A 22283-nucleotide genomic window follows, 5' to 3' on the forward strand; every position below is an offset into this window, starting at 1 on the left:
AAGGCATTACTGAGGTTTTGAATTGTGGTATTCTTGAAGCCACTGTCTTTCAAAACAAAGACATAAATAACTTATTGTTATTTCTTGATATTTGTACTTTGATTATTTATATGAAATATGTCATTACAAATTTAATACTCATGCTAGTCAAATAGTGTTTTTGTAGAATATGAATTTTTCTTTCTGTTTATTCCTTTTTTTTTCTTTTCCTGAAAAGTCTTTAGAACAGTCTGGAATGTCTGTTCAAATTACTGCACCAGAACATTTCTGGAAGGTTCTCACCCAAAAAGAAAAAAAAAAAAAAAAGCTGAAGAAGTAAGTGAGGCAAACTGAGGGAGAATGATTATACTGGGTGCCCATGAGAGAAAACAGCAAATATAAGAACTGCTTTAATTTTATCCCCTACTCCTTTGGTATTTCCTTTCCTCATGAAAATCCTAAAAAATGTTCAGTTCTTTAAAACATTGATTATACTCTTCCGTTAAATATCAGTTGTGGTCCTCCATTGCTCATGTTGTCTGTCATTTCCTGTTAGGAAAATAAGATGAATTAGTTAAAATTTACTTTCAGAGTAAGATACTGATTTGGCTAATGGGTTTGCAAAACAGAAATTTCAAGCCACTGAAAAACTTCCTGCGTTTTGGGGAAGGGCAAGGATTGATACTGTTGTTGCATTTGAGAAATGAAATTTCATGGCATCTTGGAGCACATGAAAATGCTGAAATGATAGTCTGTTAGACCAAAGTCTTCTATGCACAAAAACACTTCAGTCTGTCCCCAGTGCCCTGAGTCTCTTCTTTTCTTTCTCAACTTTATTTTGGAAAGACCTCACCTAGAAAGAAGATGGTTAAATGCCTACACTTACCCCTTGCATTGGCTTCTCTGCTGAGAGTGTCAGCGAAGTGCCCACATAGCCTAGGGGTTACCTCATTCTATAGAAAAATGTGTGGCATTTTTGCAAAGAACTGAAATAGGTCCACAAGGGGATTATTGCTTATATGCAACGGTGGATCACAGTGGGGAAGATTGGTTTTCATGACACTATCATTCATACAGTAAAAAAAAAAAAAAAAAAAAAAAAGCCCAACCAAACAAATAGTAAAACCTCTTAATATGTTTCTTAAGGGATCAATTACGAGGACGCTAATAAGGAAAACTACATGGAAGGCAAATGAAAACTTAGAAAGGATGAACTAACGTTAAGTTCCATTTGCAATTTGAGAAAATGTTAATTTAAGAAAAATTTAGATGTTTTGAATTCATACTTATCATTGAACATTAAACTCCTCCCCTAAATATGAGAAGGTAATGAGATGTGAAGCCCATTCACATTTATAATGGCTAGTGTGCCATATTATAAAGAATATTTAAGCAAAAATATCTAAAAATCTTTCCACATGTGAACAAGCCTATTTGCAAAAGTGTAGTAAGGAAAATTCAAATCCAAATTCTTGTTCATTTACTTTAAGCCTATCAGTTTATATTTGATTGACATTTGGGGGAGAATTAGAAATGTGTGCTTTTGTAAACTTTAGAAATTCTTCCCAATATTTATTTGAAAAATGAAAAGGTATCCATGCCCTATTTTGACTCTCTTCTCTTAGACAATTCAATATAGGAGATGAAATAGAATAAAGATACTTGCTTCTTGCTTTGGCTGGTTTGGAAAGTTGCTCGGGGAGAGGATCTGTGAGGGACGGGAAGGTAGAAATTGGCCTGGCTTTTGAACTTTGCTTTTGAAAACTTTGTTGTTTTGAAAGATGTGGTGGAACTTCTTCCAAGAAAATTGGGAGGAAGGAGACAAGAGGCACTGGGGACGTTTCCTACTATCACATCAAGCTCTGTCTCTCCAGGCAAAGGGCCTGGCCTCTTCCAGGTCCTAAGGAGTAATCTCATACCTGGCTGGCTATCCACTATATCTCCCTGGTAAGGTGCCAAGAAAATACAAGAAAAAAGCCGAGAAACTCAAACTCTTTTAGGATGAAGACTCTGACAGAAAGTGAAGAAGGTTCTTTGGCGCCAACAGCCTGTTTCTGTGGCCTGGTGATGGTTCAGTGACTGGCTCACTGGGTGTGCAGATGGTAAAAGTAGGCGTGGAAACACAGTGGGGTTGTTGGGCTGAGATTAAGTTCATCAGCAGGAAACCTGATTTGAGGCTTCATTCAAAAACTCACTGTGGGTGGCAAGTTAAATAGAAGCGATTCTTCAAAAATGATCTTTAACAAAATTTACTCATATGGCTTTTTCTATTCCGCATACGAGTACAAAAACAATTTCCTAATGAACTAATAAAAGTAAAATTCTTAGGTGCTTCTTCTCTCTAAATGAATCTGCATTCAGAACAGTAGCTTAGAAACCATAAAAACTAATCTAATGTAGAATACTTAATTGCAGCATTAAGAAAAAAAATCCAGTTTTCAAAAAGCTTAAAAATGAAAAGCATTTTCCTAACTAAATTCATACTAATGTGGACACTGTAAAATCAAGGGTAGGAGAAAAGAGCAAAAATTGGGTTTTAAACGCATTAGCATTTTAGTTTATTTGCAAATAGGCATGTCCAATTTGATAAGAAGAATATGTTCTAAATTTGGGCAGGACCAAATGTGACTATTTGCAAGTGGATATACTCTCCACCATTGGGCCATAGTATCAATGAGACTTTCTGGATTTCCAATTATATCATTTAACCAAAGCGAGAATGACATTTATTTTTAGCAACCGAAAGTATAGGAAATAAATGTGAAATGTATCACATCAGATCATTTTGTCAAAAGACAGGTCTCACACAGCATTTTTACTGTATTAGTGTCAAACTTATGTCATTTGCTCATGCAACTTTGGCATGAAGGAGATACTGTTTGTCATGATCAGATACGCCTATTATTAAAAACAGAACTCGGGTCTGTGAATGATGGTATTGAGTCAGAATCATGATGTAGCAGAAAATAAAGGAGTCATGAATCATCCAAACAGGAGTGTGTTTGGATGCTTATAGGAGGCTGAATAGTTTAAATACTCTACCAACTTTCAAGCTGCAAGACTCTGCCATGTAGGTTTCTGTTGGGTCCTCAAAGTAGTTCTCGTGACAGTGATACTTTGAGGAGCAACAAACATCGCAGCATCAGTCCAGACTGATCTGCTGACATCATGGCTTCCTAGAAAGAGGCATCGCTTCCTGCGGTGACATTACAACATGGTAACTCCCTAGAAATCAGCGTACCTTGTAGGTAACTCTGGTGTCGGGGGCACCACCGGGCAGCTGGGCAAGTCGGTTATTTCAATAGCCCTCAATCTCTAATATAAATATAACAATCATACAATAAATATTGTACAAACATACACACACACAAAAACTAAATCACAGTAGTATAAAAATAGAGCAAATTAGCTACTATCCAAATACTTAATGGTAATCTATTTTTAACAACCCATTTCTTTAAATTATCAGTCCCGCTAATTATACCATAGTTTTTTTTTAAGAACATGTGTACATCAGTTCCAAATCACTTTTTTCATGGAGCAATTTAAGAATATCTACTCTCTTTATTTGAATGTATTGATTGCATACAAAATAGAAACACTTAAAACTATGTAATACATATTTTTTCTTCAGAATCACATTACGAAGGAATATGAGGTAGTAACTCTTGCTTACTCTGTCTTCTATTCTGTGGTTTTATTTCCATGATATCAAGTGAAATATTATCTTAGCCAGTTTAGTTTACAGATGTTTTATCTTTTCCTTCGTAGATCCAATAACAGGAACTGAATTAAGAAATACGTGCAAAATGCAACAAAACACAGACAGCTCACTATATCATCTGTCCTTCAAGCAGTAAATGTTACTTCCTGTTTGAATGAGTTTTATGAAACAATTAGGCAAGAATATTATTTAACATATAGGCAAAGCTACCCAAATATGCATGAAGTTTAGATGAGAATTTAATGAAGCTTTATGTGGACTGTACTATCTGCACTGGCAGGCAAGGCTTTTTGTTGCCTTATTAAAAGGTCCTTTTATGCTTCAAAATCTAATTTACATAATCAGATGCATCTACTTACAAGCACAAGAGGTGAGCTAGAAAGGGGAATTCATCAGATTTCTAAAACTGGCATTGTTGAGAGGGTATTTAGTTTTATGTGTTTTTCCTCCGTATAATACATAAAAATCCATATTTATAAGGCATTCACTATTTTATGAAATGCTATTTTAGGAACTGTGTTTTGGTATAGATAGAGAGCTATGAAACTGTTGAAAATAGGTGTGCCCAAAATAGCAGAGAAAAAAAATAATACAAAATTTCTATTCTTAGCCCAATAGGGCCAAAGTTGTAGAAAATCCAATTCCTCAAATTCTCGTCTAAAGCTGCCAGTTGACTGACCGAGATTTGACTGCAGTCTTCGTCACATGCTAGCGGTGAGCAGAAAAGGTACAAAACTTACTTTCTCAGCCATTTCATGAGAGTGGTGCAGCGAGTGCTCCCTCTCCGAAAACATCCTCCTCTGTTCGTAGCTGGCTAGTCGACAAGTTAGCCAGGAAGAGAGGGTGCAGCCGCCGATCCCGATGCACGCAAGGGACATGGAGGCAAGATGCAGAGGATAGAGGGAAGAGGTTTTCTTTGTCACTGCCCGAAGGAACTGAACATTCAGGATGCCCCCAATGAGTCCACAGATGCAGCAGGCAGAGAAAAGGATCATCTGGGAAGAAAAAAGAAAGGGAGTGTCAAGGTTGAGGGAGCCAGGCTGACCCAGAACACAGTGCCTTGTCCTGCTGCACCTCAAGGATGTCTGAGCTACAGTAAAGGGAAGGGGCTTTGGTGCTTCTCAGAGGGCAGGCGCTCTCCTTTCACCAAGTTTCTGTGCAAGCAGACTCAGTGGAGAGAGCACAGACCGCAGTGTTTCAGGACAGCTGACTGTATAAAGGCTAAGGATACATCTTTTGAAAACCCTGAAGTAAGCAAAATTTGTCTTCAAGGTAGATTCAGACTTAAATCATATTTAGTTACTATGTGCTTACTATGCTAGGAACCTGTACAGATACTATCTCACCCAGCAAACCTCTGAGAGAAATCGTAATATACATTTTGGACCATGAATGGTGAGCAGGTAACACTCAAGTTTAGGGACTGAATCCAGATTTTCTGACTCTAAACCCAGTTTCACTATGTTAATCCCCCTAAAATATATAAATATCTTCTCATTGAACTGTCATGAGTCCCACCAAACTTCAGATCGTGATACTTCTCTAGCTATGTGGGTGTGGGAGTTTGTTTCCTTCTCTTTTTCATTCCTGGGAGTTTTATTGTGTATCTGTCTCCCCAAATGATAGTTTAGGGACTCCCTGTGAACTGGCCCTTAATATTACAATTTTTTTGTTACTCTGTGGCACCACATTGAAGAATACACAATAGACATTCCAAGAATACCCTCTGGTTGTTTTGGGGGAAACACAGGATGGGGCTTTGCTTTTGATCCTATTACTGGTTTGATCTGGGTCTCTGTTAAGAGACCTTGGGGGTTTTATTCTACCTAAATATCACAAATTTAACTGAATATTCCAAAAGCTTTAATGATTTTATTTATATTTGCATTTAGTTCAAATTCCCCCATGGGCTCTCCTTATACTTTATAGTGTGATACTAATTTAATTATCCACACTTATTTCCATTTTTCTCCAGAACATGGTCTTCACTCCAGTCCTCTGTCTTGCCAATCCTACAGCTTGTTCATTCCCACCTCAATGACATTTTCCATTTCCTGGAAATGATGTCGCTTCTTTCTTGGACTCCTAGATGGAAGACAGAAAGGCAGTCCTATCTTCTTCGGAAAGTCTTCCTGGATTTGCTGCTCTCCTCCTTTGGCAAAATTCCATTGGGCAAACAGGTATGTAACATAATATAGCATTTAATTTTACAGTATCAGGAATTATTTGCTGTTGATGTGAGCTGAGTTTAAAATGCATTTATTGAGCACCTAGCATCTTTTAGGCCCTGAGTGAGGCAGCTGCTGGCATTATTAAAAAAAGAGTAACTCATAGTTATTGCCCTTGAGTATGTTGGGGTCTTATGTGAGAGAGATCTAACATTTCAACCTGGCATGGCAAATATTAAGAAAGAGGGATGAATTGGTTGCCCTTGGAATAAGGAGGAGGAGAACGTAGCCCAACCAGGAGCTTCAGACAAAGCTTCCCTGATAACATGTCATCTAAACTAAGGGCACGCAGTTCCCAGAAAAGGGTAAGACCCCAGATATCTGAAATAGCTTAGTGAAATAGCATGATGGGCAGAAAGAATTATAAGCACTTTGCAACTTGTAACTCTAACTTAATTCAGCATTCTTATTGTGTCTGTTTCGCAGTATCTATCTCCACGACTGCAAATCCAATGATGGATGAGTATATTTTTATGGTGGATTAAATATAATACTGAGTATCAATGACCAAATAATTGAATCATCCCAAGTGGGAACCTGTTGCTCCCAGTTTCATATAGAGTCAATATACTATCTTTAAAGTATATTCAGACAGTATGCAGTTTCTTGGGAAATACTTTGGTGTTGGCTCATTCTCAGAAAATACGGGAAGATGTTACATTCTAGCCTTCAAATAATGAATACTGTTAATTAAGAAAGTAAATGACAAATTATTTGACTATTATAAGAAAACATGTAATCTCTCCTGCTATTAGTCTCATTCAGTCTTGAAAGTCATGACATTTCATTAACACGTGCCAACAGAACATTCTCACCTAGGAATTAAAATGTTAAAATCTATACCTACATTTATAACCACACATGATTTTCAAATCTCACCAGACTAGAGAATTTAAACTCCAGAGATATTTGGAGTGGAGAAATTATCATGCAATTTGATTGAAGGGTAGAGAACACTTGATAGCTAAATGTCATCTATGGGAATATCAAAGAGTAAAAGAGGTTAAAGTGAATGGTAGTTTATAAAAAGTTCAGCTCTAATGAATTTTTTATAACTCTTAAGAGAATTTAGAAAGACAGAAAAAAGACACTAGTGCCTTTTTAAAAATTCCTTCTTTTCCCTTCTCCTATGAACTGAATATTTGTGTCCCTCCAAATTCAACTGTTGAAGCCTAATCCCTAATACTATAGTATTTGAAGGTGGGAAGATAATTTGGTCAGGAAGATAATCTTGCAAGATAATTAGGTCAGGAAGGTGGAGTCCTCCTAATTAAGGTCAGTATTTAGAAAAGAGATTCTAGAGAGTTCTCTTTCCCGTTTTGCCAAATGAGGACACAGTCAAACATCCGCAACCTGGAAGAGAAGCTTACCAGAACCCAACTACACTAACCGGGTCCAGCCTCCAGCCCCGTGAGAAAGAGATTTGTGTGGTTTATAAGCCACCCAGCTACAGTTCTCTGTTATAACAGCCCAAATAGATGAAGACATCTCTCCTCCCTTTCCTTCCCCTGTTCCTTCTCCTCTGCCTCACCCTATTTTTCCTCTCCCTTCCTCATTCTGTCTTTGCCCTTTGCTTCCTTTCTCTTCCTCTTTCTCTCCCCCTTTCTTTTATTCCTTCCTTCCTTCCTTCCTTCCTCTCTCTCTCCCTCTCTCTTCATTCCTTCCTTCCACCTTTTCTCCCTCCCTCCTTCCCTTCCTTCTCTCTTTCCTCTCCTTCTCTCTCTCCCTTTCTCTCTTTCTTTCTTCCAAATCCCAAAAAATTGTTATTATATAGCCATAAAGACTCCGGTAAAATAAAAGTAGGGAGAGAATGAAGGTCATGTTTAAAAAGTGATGGGACATTCATAGATGCAAACTACAAGCCTCCAAAAATTTTTATCTAAAAGTTTCTGTTTAGGTAATTTTTAAAAATTACATCTCACATGGCTAAAGCAATAGGTGCTTCATTTTTTTTGGTCACAAGAGGTATCCTCACACACACACACACACACACACACACACACACACACACAATATGTGATTTGAAAAAGTAGTTAAACAAAAATAACTAATACTCCCATCCCTGCCCTCCTGAGATAACTGGCCTCCCCCTGGAAACCTCCTTTTAGGATCAAAGACCGCTTTCTAGGGTCCAAGTGTAGTATTAATTTTGCTAACTTACAACGGTCTCTGATCTTTCCTATCGCACACAAAAAAATAAAAAATGCTTTTTCCCTCTTTTGAACTCTCCAAAAAAACATCATGGAGGGAAGTGGGGAATCCCCACCTCAGCATACAGAAGTTCTCCTCCAGCCATTATCAGAGTTAACTGGGAGCAAGTTCCATACCCCGGAAACCCATGATAGTACTGTATAACATCTGAAAACACTTATGTTTGCATTCACAGTAATAAATTAAATTAAAAAAATCATTGGGAAGTAACTGTAACTATAACAACACAGCTGTTTTGCTGCATTGCAAAATTGACTTCACAGTCAAAGCCAGTAATCCGTAGGCCCAGTTCCACATTTAAACAGTTAAATTTCCCATGAACTCAAGCCATGTCTTTTTTAGCTTATTGAAAGATTCATGTATCTGAGTGTCTAGGCATCTATAAACTGGAAAAGTGGAGACTGTTAACCACAGCAGTCATTATGGGTTCCATATTCATGCATTTAAAGAGTATCTCAAAGCTTTTCTTTCTTTTTCTTTTGTCATAGTCTCTAATATTCTTGATGGGCTTTTTTTTTTTTTTAAATGAAAAAGCCACTATTTATTTGTCAGTCCTCTTTTCATCCTAAATGAGTAATATTCAGTACGTGAAAGTTGGCTTGTCATCATTTCCATTTTCGGGTTCCTACATTTCAAATACTTCAATGCAAAATACAAACAAGGCAGAAACTTACGACAAGTCCAGATTTTTTTTTGGCGCACAATATTCCACATATGCCACAAAGAAGGAACTGGAAGGGAAAAGAACAAAAATTATTCTATATTCAAAGATAAGAAAACCTCTATTTTTTTTTTTTTTTTTTTTTTAGCTTATAGCTCACTCATGACACTTGCTCCAGGGAAGAATGAAAATTTTACATTCCCATCAAAAGCTGGAAAGGAAAATACCTCATTCTAGAAGAGTAAGAGATAAAAAAGCTAACTTTAGTGAAAATTTGTTCTTTGCCAAGTTGATATTGGTAATCCTGGTACTTAAGCAAAACCGGAGTCAGTTTTATATCAGGCAAAATTATGAAGTAAATAGATTTAGAGTTTTGTTCCTCCTATTTTCTTTCATTGTCTTTTTTTTTTTTTAAAGATTTTATTTGTTTATTTGACAGAGAGAGATCACAAGTAGACAGAGAGACAGGCAGAGAGAGAGAGGGAAGCAGGCTCCCTGCTGAGCAGAGAGCCCGCTGCGGGACTTGATCCCAGAACCCTGAGATCATGACCTGAGCTGAAGGCAGCGGCTTAACCCACTGAGCCACCCAGGCACCCAGTATTCTTTCATTGTCTTCTTATCCCTTTCTACTTTCTTAGGGAGAAAAGTGGTGTGATATATTCATTCATAATTGATTTCTAAGCAATTAGAAATCAATGGGCTCTACTACAGGTAGTGAATCTCACACAAACAAAAAGAGAAGGCATCAGAAAGGGAGATGTCCTTTAGGGACATTCTTTGTACCTCTCAAACTATGTCTCATTCTACCAGAAATATGGTACTTGTGCACACGTTGGAAGAACTCAAGGAGATGAAGCTGTTGATGGCCTGTCATTTCTTGTAAATAAGCACATTGGTGACATAATTGCTTTGCAAAGAAGAAGCATCAAATAGTCTACCAATGACACACTATTAGATACTTTGGTTATCGGAAAATGGTAAATCATTTAACTCGGTTAGAAACAGAGTCATTTGAATGTGCATTTATACATACATCTGGCTGGAAGCAAACCATATAAATAATAATAATACAGTCAATAAATAATAAGCTCACTAAGGGCTTTCAGACTAGCAAATAAAGCTTGCAGTGCAGTTAAGTTTTTCCTTTTGATCTTCTTTTAAAATTGTGCTGTCTCAAGTCAGAACTAATAATATAAGTGGTTTTAACTGGGTTTCACACATCGGTAGACTTTATAAATATATACATAAAAATATTCTAAGAATTATCTAAAATAAATAAAATGCTTGTGAGAAACATCACCAAAATTGGAAAAAGAAATAATAAGTTACTGAAGTTTCCCTTTGCAGGGATCTTTCCATATAAGGGAACAAAATAATTATAAAGCAGGCAATGATGCAGCAAGACAGATCAGAGCACAAGGATATATAAGGATTGCTTAAAACATAGATGATCTTTCAAACTAATGGCAAAAAGATCAAGATCCAATGGAATTAGGGCAGTTTATAAACTTTCCCTAACATAATACACCAAAATAGCTATGAAACAGTTTGAATATGTAAATGTATAAAAAAAACCAAGTATAGTAAAAAATAACACACCTCTCAAAAGCAAAAAATAAATTGGGATCATATTTAGAAAGCCTATGACAAACAAGGGTTAACATATTATTAATCTAATAAAGTAATTTTAATACCTTAAACCATGAGAACATAAAAATTCAGAACTTTATAAAACTTGAATACTCGTATAGTTTTCAGAAGTTTTAAAAAGCTACCTCTGAGTAACCACTGGTCACCCCCCACCTTTGTATCTTGGGTCCAAATGAACTTGTCCTTAAGAGTCCTTAGGACTCTTCCTTACTGATCCTGTCTCATGTCTATTAAGGCTGTGCTCAAGCCATTCCACTTTGTACCCCTTGGTGCTTCCAAGCTTCAGATCAGCATGCCCTTGTCCTTGCTTGCCTGACTAACCCATTACTCACCCTGAAAGTCCACTCACCCAGAACTCATTCCTGAAGTAATTTGAAAGCAATGTAGTTTTGCATTCCTTGGATCTCTTCTGAAATCTGTAAACATTGCCATTATTTATTCACAGCCAAGCTCGAGGGGTCCTCAGGAGCTTAGGCCCAGTTCTCCTTCCCAGCCACTTGGTTAGAACATCTAAGTGGCAATAAAATTACTTCCTTCTATGGTCCACTAAGGAAGGAAGGTCTGGGCTTGAGGGTGTGGGGGAGGTGGAATACAAGGGGAATCAAACAGTATGTTTCTACTCTCAATCAGGCCTGGAGAATAAATACTTCCTGATAGTTACTTCTGTCAGGGTATCCAAAATCCTCATTCCCTGGAGGAAACTTGTAGTTTGAGAAAACATCTACACATGTAATGGGCAGTATATAAAATCATGAAATTTATGAGGAGGCTTTAAGGGATGTTAGCTGAAATTTAGCCATCACAGTTTATAGAGAAGTATAAAAACGGCACAAGAAAGCAGTAAACGATCTTCCAATTTCACGGGCAGTCTGTAACCCCAAATCATAATGCTGGAATGGATCTTTTTTTTTTTTTTAAGGTTTTATTTATTTATTTGACAGAGCGAGATCACAAGTAGACAGAGAAGCAGGCAGAGAGAGAGAGGGAAGCAGGCTCCCTGCTGAGCAGAGAGCCTGATGTGGGACTCAATCCCAGGACCCTGAGATCATAACCTGAGCCGAAGGCAACGGCTTAACCCACTGAGCCATCCAGGCGCCCAACACTGGAATGGATCTTAAAAGATGACTTAACTTAGTCCTTGCAGTTTGTACATGGGGAAGTACAGGTCCACACAGTCTTGGTGACTTGCTCAAGGTCACTCATCAAGGTCACAAATCACCCAAGTAATCTAAGGCTTTTTTAAGTGAGTTAATTTATTTCTAATAATGTAATGAAATGCTCTTCAAAAGGATTTTTCAGTGCTAGTAGAGGACATCATATTAGCAAATCCAACCAGAAGTGTTCAATGAACACCTGGTCATCTATAATTGCTCTCTTTGCCCTTCCTGTTGTTAATTTTTGTTGTAATAAGAATGATTATAAGATCAATCATAAAACAGTCTACAATTAAGTGAAACTTATTATATAGGGAATTTGTTATATTTCAAAATACTTTTTTTTTCTCAATATAACTTTATCAAGGGTGCAAAGCGCTCACACCACGTTATGAAACAAGTGAAAAAGAGATCTGTTTAAAAAAATAAAATTGACAGCTGGAAACATGTATATCTGAATTAGAGACACACTTTTACATGAGACAAATAATTGTATTTCTGAGAAAATGGGCTATGTAAACCCAGGGAGAGTTATTTGCGTTGCTTTTACTCTAAAGTTATATAAATGAAATGATCTAATGACAGGGAGTGCAACTATGTAATGAAGCTAGTTAGCCCTCTGAGCGGAATTCATCTGATTCTAACTTAGATTAAATTCAATAGATGACTAAGGGTGTGATTCATTGTAGGATGAAATGGAGCTGTAATGGAAATAGCATTCTGTATTTTGAGTGGATGCTCTTCATGCACAGAGCCTTCTGCTTTTGCTTAAGATGGAAAAAGAACAAAGATGTCATCCCACGTAAACAATAAGAAAAAGCCAAAAAACAAAGACAGGGTAACTTTGAGAGCCCATCAGAATGCTGAAGTCCAAGGCAATGAAATACCTGCAATTCAAAGAAGAATAAGGCTCTGTAAGGAAATTCTGGACACACGCTGTGTGTTTTGTTGCAGAGACAGGAGAAGGGGATGTGGGTTGTCGCATAAGTGGGTGTGGGTGAGGGAGGGGTAGGCAGAGCAAAGCTCTGCTCTGTCCTTAGGCTTTCTTTGTTATGAAGCAAATGCTTTAAGCCCCTGGCAAAGGGGTAGCAAAGCTTATCATTTCCAGGATTTATGCAAATACAGATTGCAACTCTAACTAGAGGAATTATAGAAAAGATAAATGCACCAAAGATAATCACTGTAATAGCACAATCAGTTCCTAACTAGAATGACTGTCTTCTGCACTAACAGCCTAGGAGAATATATGAAGAAAAAATACAGACAAGATTCTGAAAAAAAAAAAGTACATTTGAACTTTTGACATCCAGTCAAATTCTCATTCACACAAGAGATTACAAAAAAAGACAGGATCATTTGGGCAAAAGCACTGTGGTGGGCTGAATTGTGGCTCTTCCAAGAGACGTATGTCCGAATCCCCCAGAATCCATGAATGTTACCTTATACAACAACAACAAAGCCTTTGCAGATATGATTAAGAATCTCAAGGTGAGATTTTTGTGGATTGTCCAGGTAGGCCCTAAATATATAATCACAAGGGTCCTTTAAGAGGAAGAGAAGAAGGCGGAAAGAGACCGAAGGTTCCAAGAAGACACAGGGAAGGAGATGTGAAGAGTCCACCCTGCTGGCTGTGAGGGGGAGGAGGACTGTGAGGCCCAGGATGTAGGCAGCCTCTGTGAGCTGGAAATGGATTCCTTCCTGCGGCCTCCACAAGGAATCTAGCCCCACAGACCTATTTTAGATTTCTGGCCCCCAGAACTGTGAGAGAATAAATTTCTGTTTTTTAAGCCATTAAGTTTGTGGCAGTTTGTTCCAGCAGCAATAGGCTAATACAGGCTCCAAAACATTGTACATGACACACTCTACAAGAATTACTAGAAGTTGCTAAGGAAAACAAGCAGGGAAAACCATGAGATAAGAAAGAAATGTAGGAGAAAAACACAAAAGAAAACGAAACGATAAATCTTTTACATTCAAAAGTATTGATTGGAAAAATTAGTATCTGTTTAGAATGGATATCCCAAGCGACTCTGGCCTGATACAGGGTGAGGTGGGGGTAAAGAGGATGTAAAGAGAGTTCCAAGAGTCTTATCATTTAGCAGAATAACATAATAATTATAATACCTAATAATAACTAGAATAGCTAACTAGTTCTAGATATTGACGGAAAGTACAACTTTAAATCTGTGCCTTAAAATACAGAGACTGAGAAAATAAAAATAAAGAGAAAAATACAATTTGATAGTAAGGACTGAACCAACAGATGTCAGGGAAGTTTAGAAAAGTGAAAGGAAATAAAGTGAAACTATAAAATAAGCTGGAATAAGTAATTCAGTAGTGTAAGCAATCAGACTAAATGTGAATGCATTCAGTTTTCCTCATAAGAGGGAAAATAGAAGGGAAAAAACAGTCCACTAGTTAAAGAACGAAAGGGAGTTGCTAAAAGATCCCTAAAATGAACAAATGAATGAAAACCTCTTCTTTCATTCTGCCTTTCTGTCTCTGTCTGCCTTTCTGTTTCATTTCTCTCTGACCTAGATGCTCGTTAATGAATACTTTATGGAGTATTTCTTTCTGTCCAAGAAAAGTTTATTCTGGGAAAAGACTACGAGTAAAAAAAGGGATTTTGTAGAATTTCTCAATTTTAAATTATATAATGGAAAATGTTGAAACCGTGGTTGTAATGGAAGCAGATAAAAACAGGGACCAGAAGAACAAGGAAGTGTTAGGTGAAGGGATTATGAAAGATAGTGGGCCAATCTTGTTTTAAGAGAGCTATTAAAATTTTTGGCACATCACATTGAACCATCTCAGATGAAACAATCTTCACTGAAATTCACTGCCCATTACACAAGATACACATACTAGAAAGTAGAAACAATGCTACTTGCCCCCCTCAACATAATGAGCTGAACCACAAATTGAACTTAATACTTTGATAAGCTTTGGGACAACTGGGTGGCTCAGTGGGTTAAAGCCTCTGCCTTCGGCTCAGGTCATGATCTCAAGGTCCTGGGATCAAGCCCCGCATCAGGCTCTCTGCTCAGTGGGGAGTTTGCTTCCCCCATCCCCACCTCTGCCTGCCTATCTGCCTGTGATCTGTCTGTCAAATAAAATAAATAAAATCTTTTAAAAAAATACTTTGATAAGCTTTAATGATTTATATAATTTTGTCAAAATTAATGGTTTCTTTAAAAGACAGAGAAAAATGATCAAGAAAACAAATATTAAATTTTGGGAGACTGATTGGAAAGGAATCTATTTCTGGTTAAACTGTGTATCTCTCCGTGTACATGGATTGAAAGTTTGATGATTCGCTTTGCTACCACCCGTTCTTGTATATATATATTTTAAAGATTTTATTTATTTATTTGTCAGAGAGAGAGAGGGAGAGAGAGCGAGCACAGGCAGACAGAATGGCAGGCAGAGGCAGAGGGAGAAGCAGGCTCCCTGACGAGCAAGGAGCCCGATGTGGGACTCGATCCCAGGAGGCTGGGATCATGACCTGAGCCGAAGGCAGCTGCTTAACCAACTGAGCCACCCAGGCGTCCCCGTTCTTGTATATTTTTATTCTACTTCAATCACCTGTTCAAGTATGATAACTGGAGTCTCTTAAAGAATTATTTTGTAGCTTAGCACACAAAATGCTACTGTGCTAATGTAGTTCATATTTTCCCTGATATTGTTGCTGATGTGATAGTGATTTTCTGGCTGTCCTTATCAGGATGAATAGTTTTATTATCAGTTAAATATAATGAATCATAAGCCACTGCATAAAGTAGATGTAGCTTCCATGACCACCACATTTCATTTTTACTTGGAAAGTTTTTTTCAGTTCAACACAGTCATAGTAGTGGCTGAAATACAGTATTTATGTTGCAAAGCATTTTGATTGTCTCTCAGTTCTCTAGGGAAAAAAATGTATTGAAAAAGGGAATTTTCTTTCACGATGGGCGAGCGAGTGAAGAAAAGAAATTATGGAGCAAAGAAACAGTTTTGAACCTCATGCTACATAAAAGTGCAATTGAATGTGTTATTTCATTTGCCATTACTGGTACTGTTAGGGTGAGAGATCATCTATTTTTATATCCAACTTTGCCACAGCTATGCTGTTGAAAAGAAGTTTCTAGATAACAAGATGGAATTTTAAACTGAATGAATGAATTGGTAGATGGGTGGATGAATGTATCACAGGATGCCTGGGGAGGGGCAGGAACTAATCAGATTTAGCCAATTACAGATACAAAACTGGGTGCAATTATTCTTTTCATTTAATCAAATCCCATTAACTTTTTTGTTTTCTTGAAACACTCATGATTGGTCAGATTAGGTTAATTCTCTTCTCAATGGTGGCATTTGAAAATAATTTGGATGGTTTTGACCTTTTAAATGTCACAATCCTAGTTTTGTGGGTTTCAAAAGTTTCCTTCCCAAACCTCAGATGTCCTTGAGATGTTAGCATGAGTAGAACTTTCTATTAAAAAAAAAATTGCTGAAAAAAATATTACCTTGACACTGAATGATAACTGCCAGAAGATCTTTTTAAAATGTGAGTAACTTCCCAAACTAAAAAAGGTTGTAATCTTTTAAAAATCTTTATTGATGTATAATTGACATATAACATTATATTAGTTTGTATTCTTAATTATGTGAGACAGAAAATGGCTTGGGAAAGGGCCCTATGATTATATATCCCAGCTGTTGATTTATTTTCTCTCAATAGACAAAGCATAGGTATTTCCCCTTGGTGTAACTAGAAATTGGGCAGTGTCTCAACACTCTCAACTGAATGCTGTTACTTACTATCACATAGTCTGTTCTATAAACAGCTCTGACTGATTATAATTCAATCTCCCCTTTAAATGTCCTTTATACAGGCACTGTCCCTTGATGCACATACTATCCCAGTCACATTCAGAAACTTGCTCCTGGAAGAAATCAGATACCTGTCATTTAGTCAAGATCAAATAATGTAAAAAACAGTCAACAGGTATCACCAAAAGCTTCAGGACATTAAAAACATCAGAATAAAATTTGTTGAAACGTGAGATCAATTGGTCTGTTACTCTGGGGTTCTTTCAAGCCCTTGGATACTATGACTGGCAAGCCTTTCTGCCTGAAAGCAGAGATTCTAAAGGAAAAAGAAGAGTTCCTCATTTTATAATTATAAGCCATGGCCTGTTCCTGGATGGACCATAACTAAAGGCAGGTAACTACCATCTATACATGTTCCCTCTGAGGAAAAAGAGAATGCTATGGTAGGCAGAGTAGGGTCCCTAAAAACAACTTCATCAAACTTTAGAGCTTATGTCACAAGTATAACAATCCAGACCACATGAATCCTCCTTGAAATCTTTTGTAAGATCTCAAAGTGAAGGGATCTCTTCCCAGTTGAGGGCAGATGTCTCATACAGTAATTCCATCTGAATATTTATCCAGTTCCAAGTACCAAGATTTCCCTCAACAACCAGATAATCCGAGTAAACACTTTTGGCTGCCTTCATGATTAGACCCAATTCAGATTATGTGACCTCAGTTACGAAGCCTTGACAAGACTTTTTCAAGTAATTGCCTCTGTGAACCATTTTTATCAGAATGACATGGGGATATCTGTTATAAATGCACAGTCATGGGCCCCCACTGAATCAAATTTTGGTGGGGTGGGGTCCCAGAATCTGCATCTTGGATAAGTTCCGCAGTAACTGTGTTGCTCCTTAGAGCAGGAGAACCTTAGGTATAGAATCGCAGGACTGATTTATTTCTCCCGTTTGGCTTAGGTGAGCTGGCGCCACCCGGAGCTGGCCACATGTGGGACCCACCATGGGAATAGAAGGCCTGAAGGGGGCAGCGACAGATGGATGTCTAATACCAGACTCCAGAGACTCCCTAGGCTTATATGATGAAGGAAGGTTCTTCTCTTTCCTGAAGGATTTAATGGAGAGTATTTGTCTCTTCATTCCCAGGGGCAAAGACAGTTATCAGAAGCAACCCAGGAGAAGTAAGGGTGTTTTGCTCATTCATATTTCTATCAACCATGATTAGGAGGGTAGGGAAGGAAACTGATGTTGTCTTCTCTGGATCCTACTGTAGACATTTTACGCACTTGCATGGCAAGTTTTATGTGGCTTCTCTTTGACAGGTTCACTTCCCCCATCAAAGAATAGTGGCTTTTAAGGTCTTTATGCTTTTTTCTCCTCCCCTACCCCATTTTCCCGATGATAAATCACTTCTGGTGATCAGAATACCTAGACTGAAACAAAAGTGGAGCTCTCCGTGCTCCACAGAGAGCCTCTAAGGAAGAGAACTGTTTCTTTAAAGGACATTAACAAAGGGAAGTTTTCTTGCCCAACTTTTTCTCTTTATTGTTGTCTGTCTCCCTCTCTCTTTTAAGAGAGTCTGGAACAGGTGATTAGAGTCTTGCAAAAGTTAACACAGAGAAGAATTTTACTCCCACTCTGTGGTTCAGCATTATAGTTTATATGACTTAGCCAAGTTTCTATGTCTGCTACAGTTCTCATAACGAATATTTTGGATCAGGTAAGAAATAATAGTTTTCTTCCTGAATGTATTTATGCCAGAGACTGTCAGCATACATAATTGGACTGTGAAAACCATTAGGTTGGAAAGAGTAAGCTAGTATGTTTCCAAACTCCATGGGTAATCACAGTTGCAGAGCACTATTTTTAACACACCTGAAATTTACTAGCGGTACAAGTGTCCTTTCTCTCCACTTCCCTATTTAGTTAACTTCAAACTGATTTTAAATACTGGCAAACATGCATGACATCTTTCCTGTAACCTCATTCAATCTGCCAGAGAGCCTTCAAGCAAGGTAAATAGGGAAACTTGTAAATCAATCCTCAAAAGAGGTCAGTGGAAAATTTATAAAACTGAGAGCTGATTAAAAATTCCTCATTGCCTTTAAAGATCTAAAATAATATCTCTTAAGAACACAAATTAGGCTGTTAACACTAACAGATTCTGGGAAGCGACTCTGGAGAGTGAGGCTTTTGAGGACCAAATTTTGGAAGGAATCATTTAATTGAAGTACAATAATGGTGCAGAAGATTTATAAACTTAAGTTAATAAAGGATCCAGGGAACATGCTGAGTTTCTGAATTGCTTCAGAACAGTTCTGAATGGTGGTTTCTGAGCCTCAGTGATTTATGTTATTGATGTGATGGCTTTCAGCTTTCTCTGGATAAAGAGGACCATCATAAAATAATTTTGAACCCTTCTTCCAACCTCCCACTGATTCATTTCTTTATTATTCAGCAACTGTATTATCCCAGTAAAGTTGCATGGACAGTCTTCATAGTATTAAAAGGTGATACTACAGTGAATAAGAAAATGTTACGTCAGAGAGCCAGACATTAGGTACTGGCTCTTAAAGGGGCAAAAAGATTAAGCCTGACAGATTTTCTATTTCCTAGAGTTAAGGTGTGCTTTTACCGAAAAACCCACAAAGATTATAGGAAAAAATAATAAAGTAGAAAAAAAGAAATAATTTTGGAGCATTAAAAAACAGACTTGGGTAATGGGCTCTGGAGAAAATATTAAATGCTGCACTCTCCAGCAAGATCCTTCAGCACAAAGATTATTTGCCTTACTGGAATAAAGTTTACAAGATATCTTAGCAGATGGACCTTTACCCTCATCTTCCAGTTCTTTTAGTTTGATTCCTGTTAAAGGACCCCACATGGAAATACTTTCTCAAGTATTCTGTTGGGATAAATTCTCAAATTTCCAAAGTTTACTTTTTCAGAAGTTCACAACACTTACTATTTGGGTTCTCTCTCCCAGTATTTCTGGGAAGGCTAAAACAACCACTCTACTATTTCCACTTTGTGGGGAGAGGAATTAAGAAGCCAAAAAAATCATACAGTAAGTCAGTGGCAGAAGTTCAATGAGAGCAGAACATGGGGGTTCCCAAATTATTACTTATTGTGCATTATACCCCATTTCATGTTAGCTCTAAGTAAATTAGAAACACCTTGTCAAAAAATATGTTTTTTAATAGACAAATCATAAAACGTTCCTAATGAAAAGCTTATGAGAGAAATCTCTCTGGTGGGAAGAACGGCTATACAAGAATGACTATCACCGTGCTGTGAAGTGTGTAAACCTGATGATTCACAGACCTGTACCCTTTGGGGCGAACAATATATTATATACTAATAAAAAAATTAAAAAATTTAAAAAAAAGAATGACCATCACCTTAGTTTTAAACTTCGTCTGGAATTTGTGTTCTCTTTTTCCTCACAGTCACTATCATTCTTGGCCTCAGCTGTGGATAAAACTTAAAGTCAGTTAAGTCCCTGTCTATCACCTTACCATAACTAAAATAAGCTGATATTTTCAAAAGAACTTGATAAAAAAATCAAAGAGGGTACAAGAGCAATATTAGGGAAGGAATTGTACGACGCACAGCAGTGGTCCCCTTCCTGATGCATAGCTTGTCAGCTCTGAAGGCCCCGGGCCATCCCACGTCCCATCTGAAGGACCCAGGACCGATGAGTCCAAGAGGATACCAAACTTCTGGAGACAAAGTGTCAGGGGCCACTTTCGGGTTCAACTCCACCCAATTAAAATTATTCTTTTGAGGATTCTATGAGTTAATTTGATAAAAATGGTGATTTGTTTTTTTTTTTTGCATTTCATTCTGATTTCTTTTTTTTTTTTAAGATTTTATTTATTTATTTGACAGAGAGAGATCACAAGTAGGCAGCGAGGTAGGCAGAGAGAGAGGAGGAAGCAGGCTCCCCGCTGAGCAGAGAGCCCGATGCGGGGCTCGATTCCAGGACCCTGAGATCATGACCTGAGCCAAAGGCAGAGGCTTTACCCACTGAGCCACCCAGGTGCCCTTCATTCTGATTTCTATCCAGATTTCATGAAATAACTCTGAGGACCTTTATTTTTATTCATTTTAAAGTACCAAGACCATAAAAATGCCTATCTATGAGATTACCTGATTGAGGAAAGATACATCATAAAGAATAGGTACATTTGGTCCTGCAGGACATGCATATTCACAGGTTGGAACAGGATTATCAAAAATTCTGTTCATTGGAGTATCTGGGAAATGGTGTTGGTTTAAAGTGTTGCCTATAGTTTCTGGATTTAAATGTTGTAATCAAGAATAAGGGCTAGGAGTTAGACAGAGGGAAATTTCCACTCATTACCAGGAGCATTTTTCTCATGAACAGACCTGTCCACAATGTAGCCTGGGCTTCCTCAGAACAGGAGTGAGGTCCTTCTGGGAATGTTTGGAGAGTGACTGAATGGCCTCCTCTTAGGGTGCAGAGTCCAGCTCTGACAAGAGATTGAAGTAGGATTCTATGAAATACACTGACATTCTGATTGAGATTTACCACATGGCTACAAGATCCATTTTCAAAGAAGTGGAGTGTGGTGACCAGAAGTGGCACTGCAGTCTATCTCTGAAGCAACAGAAGACATTTCAGGCTCCTCAGCGTCTTGGGCTGTTTGCTGTTGTGACCATAAATTAGCCAGGACAATGTATACAGGTATGGTTAATTGCCACTACCGAATATAGAAAGCCAGGTAACAATTTACTGTAAGTGCAGAAACAGCTGTGCTATTTTTACCTTTCTTTTTATTTAAGGTTGATAATAGATGACTCTTTATGGTTCCTAGTGTATAAAATTATAACTGGCATCCACAGACAGATTTTATAGTTTAGGCCACTTGCCAAAACATTGGTTAATTTATATTCTTTATAGTGCTGTGGGAGTTGGGGGACTTTAATACTTTGCCTAGAACCTCAGCAGGAAGGAACTACAGCCAGATCTAGATTTAGAACTTAGGGTGACGTGATCAAGATGGTGATATAGATTGTTCCTGACTTCGTTCCCCCTCATGAGAAGTAACAGCTATTCAAGAAGACCCCACTGAAAGAACCGTGGAACACGGGGGTGAGACTGAAGCACCCCACGGCCCCACAGAGACCAAGACAGACTGTATTTGTAGGGTAAGAAAGGCAACGACATATTGACCACATTGCCCCTCCCCCAGACCACGCGTCACCGTGCAGCAAAGTCTTGCATGAGTCTCTGGTTCGTCCAGCGAGAAAAAAGAGAACCCAGGAGGGATAACCAACCCTACCGGCACTGTGGGTCATTTTGTGGGAGCCCCTACTCTGACCTCATACCATGAGGATTAAAGGGGAATCTATGGGATTTAACCATCAGGAATGTGACTGTGATAGAGAAGCAGGGGAGAGGTTTGCAACCCCCAGCACATGGATCTCAGTAGACTGAGTTTGTACCTGAGCTGGTATTGCCCAAGGGAACCCCAACCAGCATCTCTGTCCACCTGTAGAACCAGGTCAGAGGCACACACAAACTAACCAGGGAACTCAACAGGGTGCAGATATGCCCGATTCAGATACCCAGTGAGGAGTTCTGCGGGCCCTAGAGCCTGATTTGCCCATGCCCAGGCAGAGAGCTGACTCACAGCCTTCCCTGCTGTGGGGAGAGTTTTCTGGGCCCATCTGACCAGAACGGCTGGCAACAAGTCCTGAAGCTGTACGGCCCAGTGGCACTCGAGCAGAGAGCAGGAAGGCAGAGCTGAACGCCCCCAGAGCAAAGCTAGTACCAGATGTGTAGCCCAAAGTCAGCAGAAGAAAGGATATAATAGAGATCAGAGCAGAAAC

At 38.2% G+C, this 22283-nt stretch overlaps 1 protein-coding gene across 1 annotated transcript in view; it reads right to left on the bottom strand.

Moving 5' to 3' along the window:
* Nucleotides 1-468: 468 nt before the first annotated feature.
* Nucleotides 469-22283, bottom strand: part of LOC111147178 (transmembrane protein 196) — a 48156-nt gene continuing 26341 nt past the window's right edge. The window contains exons 2-4 of the mRNA XM_022503067.1: nt 8817-8873; nt 4444-4698; nt 469-528 (exon numbers count right to left, since the gene is read on the bottom strand). Of these exons, the coding sequence (XP_022358775.1) occupies nt 469-528; nt 4444-4698; nt 8817-8873 (372 nt within the window). The remainder of the gene's footprint in view (nt 529-4443; nt 4699-8816; nt 8874-22283) is intronic.

Source organism: Enhydra lutris, unplaced genomic scaffold (assembly GCF_002288905.1).
Source record: "Enhydra lutris kenyoni isolate GAN:26980312 unplaced genomic scaffold, ASM228890v2 scaffoldscaffold16, whole genome shotgun sequence".
Classification (NCBI taxonomy): Eukaryota; Metazoa; Chordata; class Mammalia; order Carnivora; family Mustelidae; genus Enhydra; species Enhydra lutris.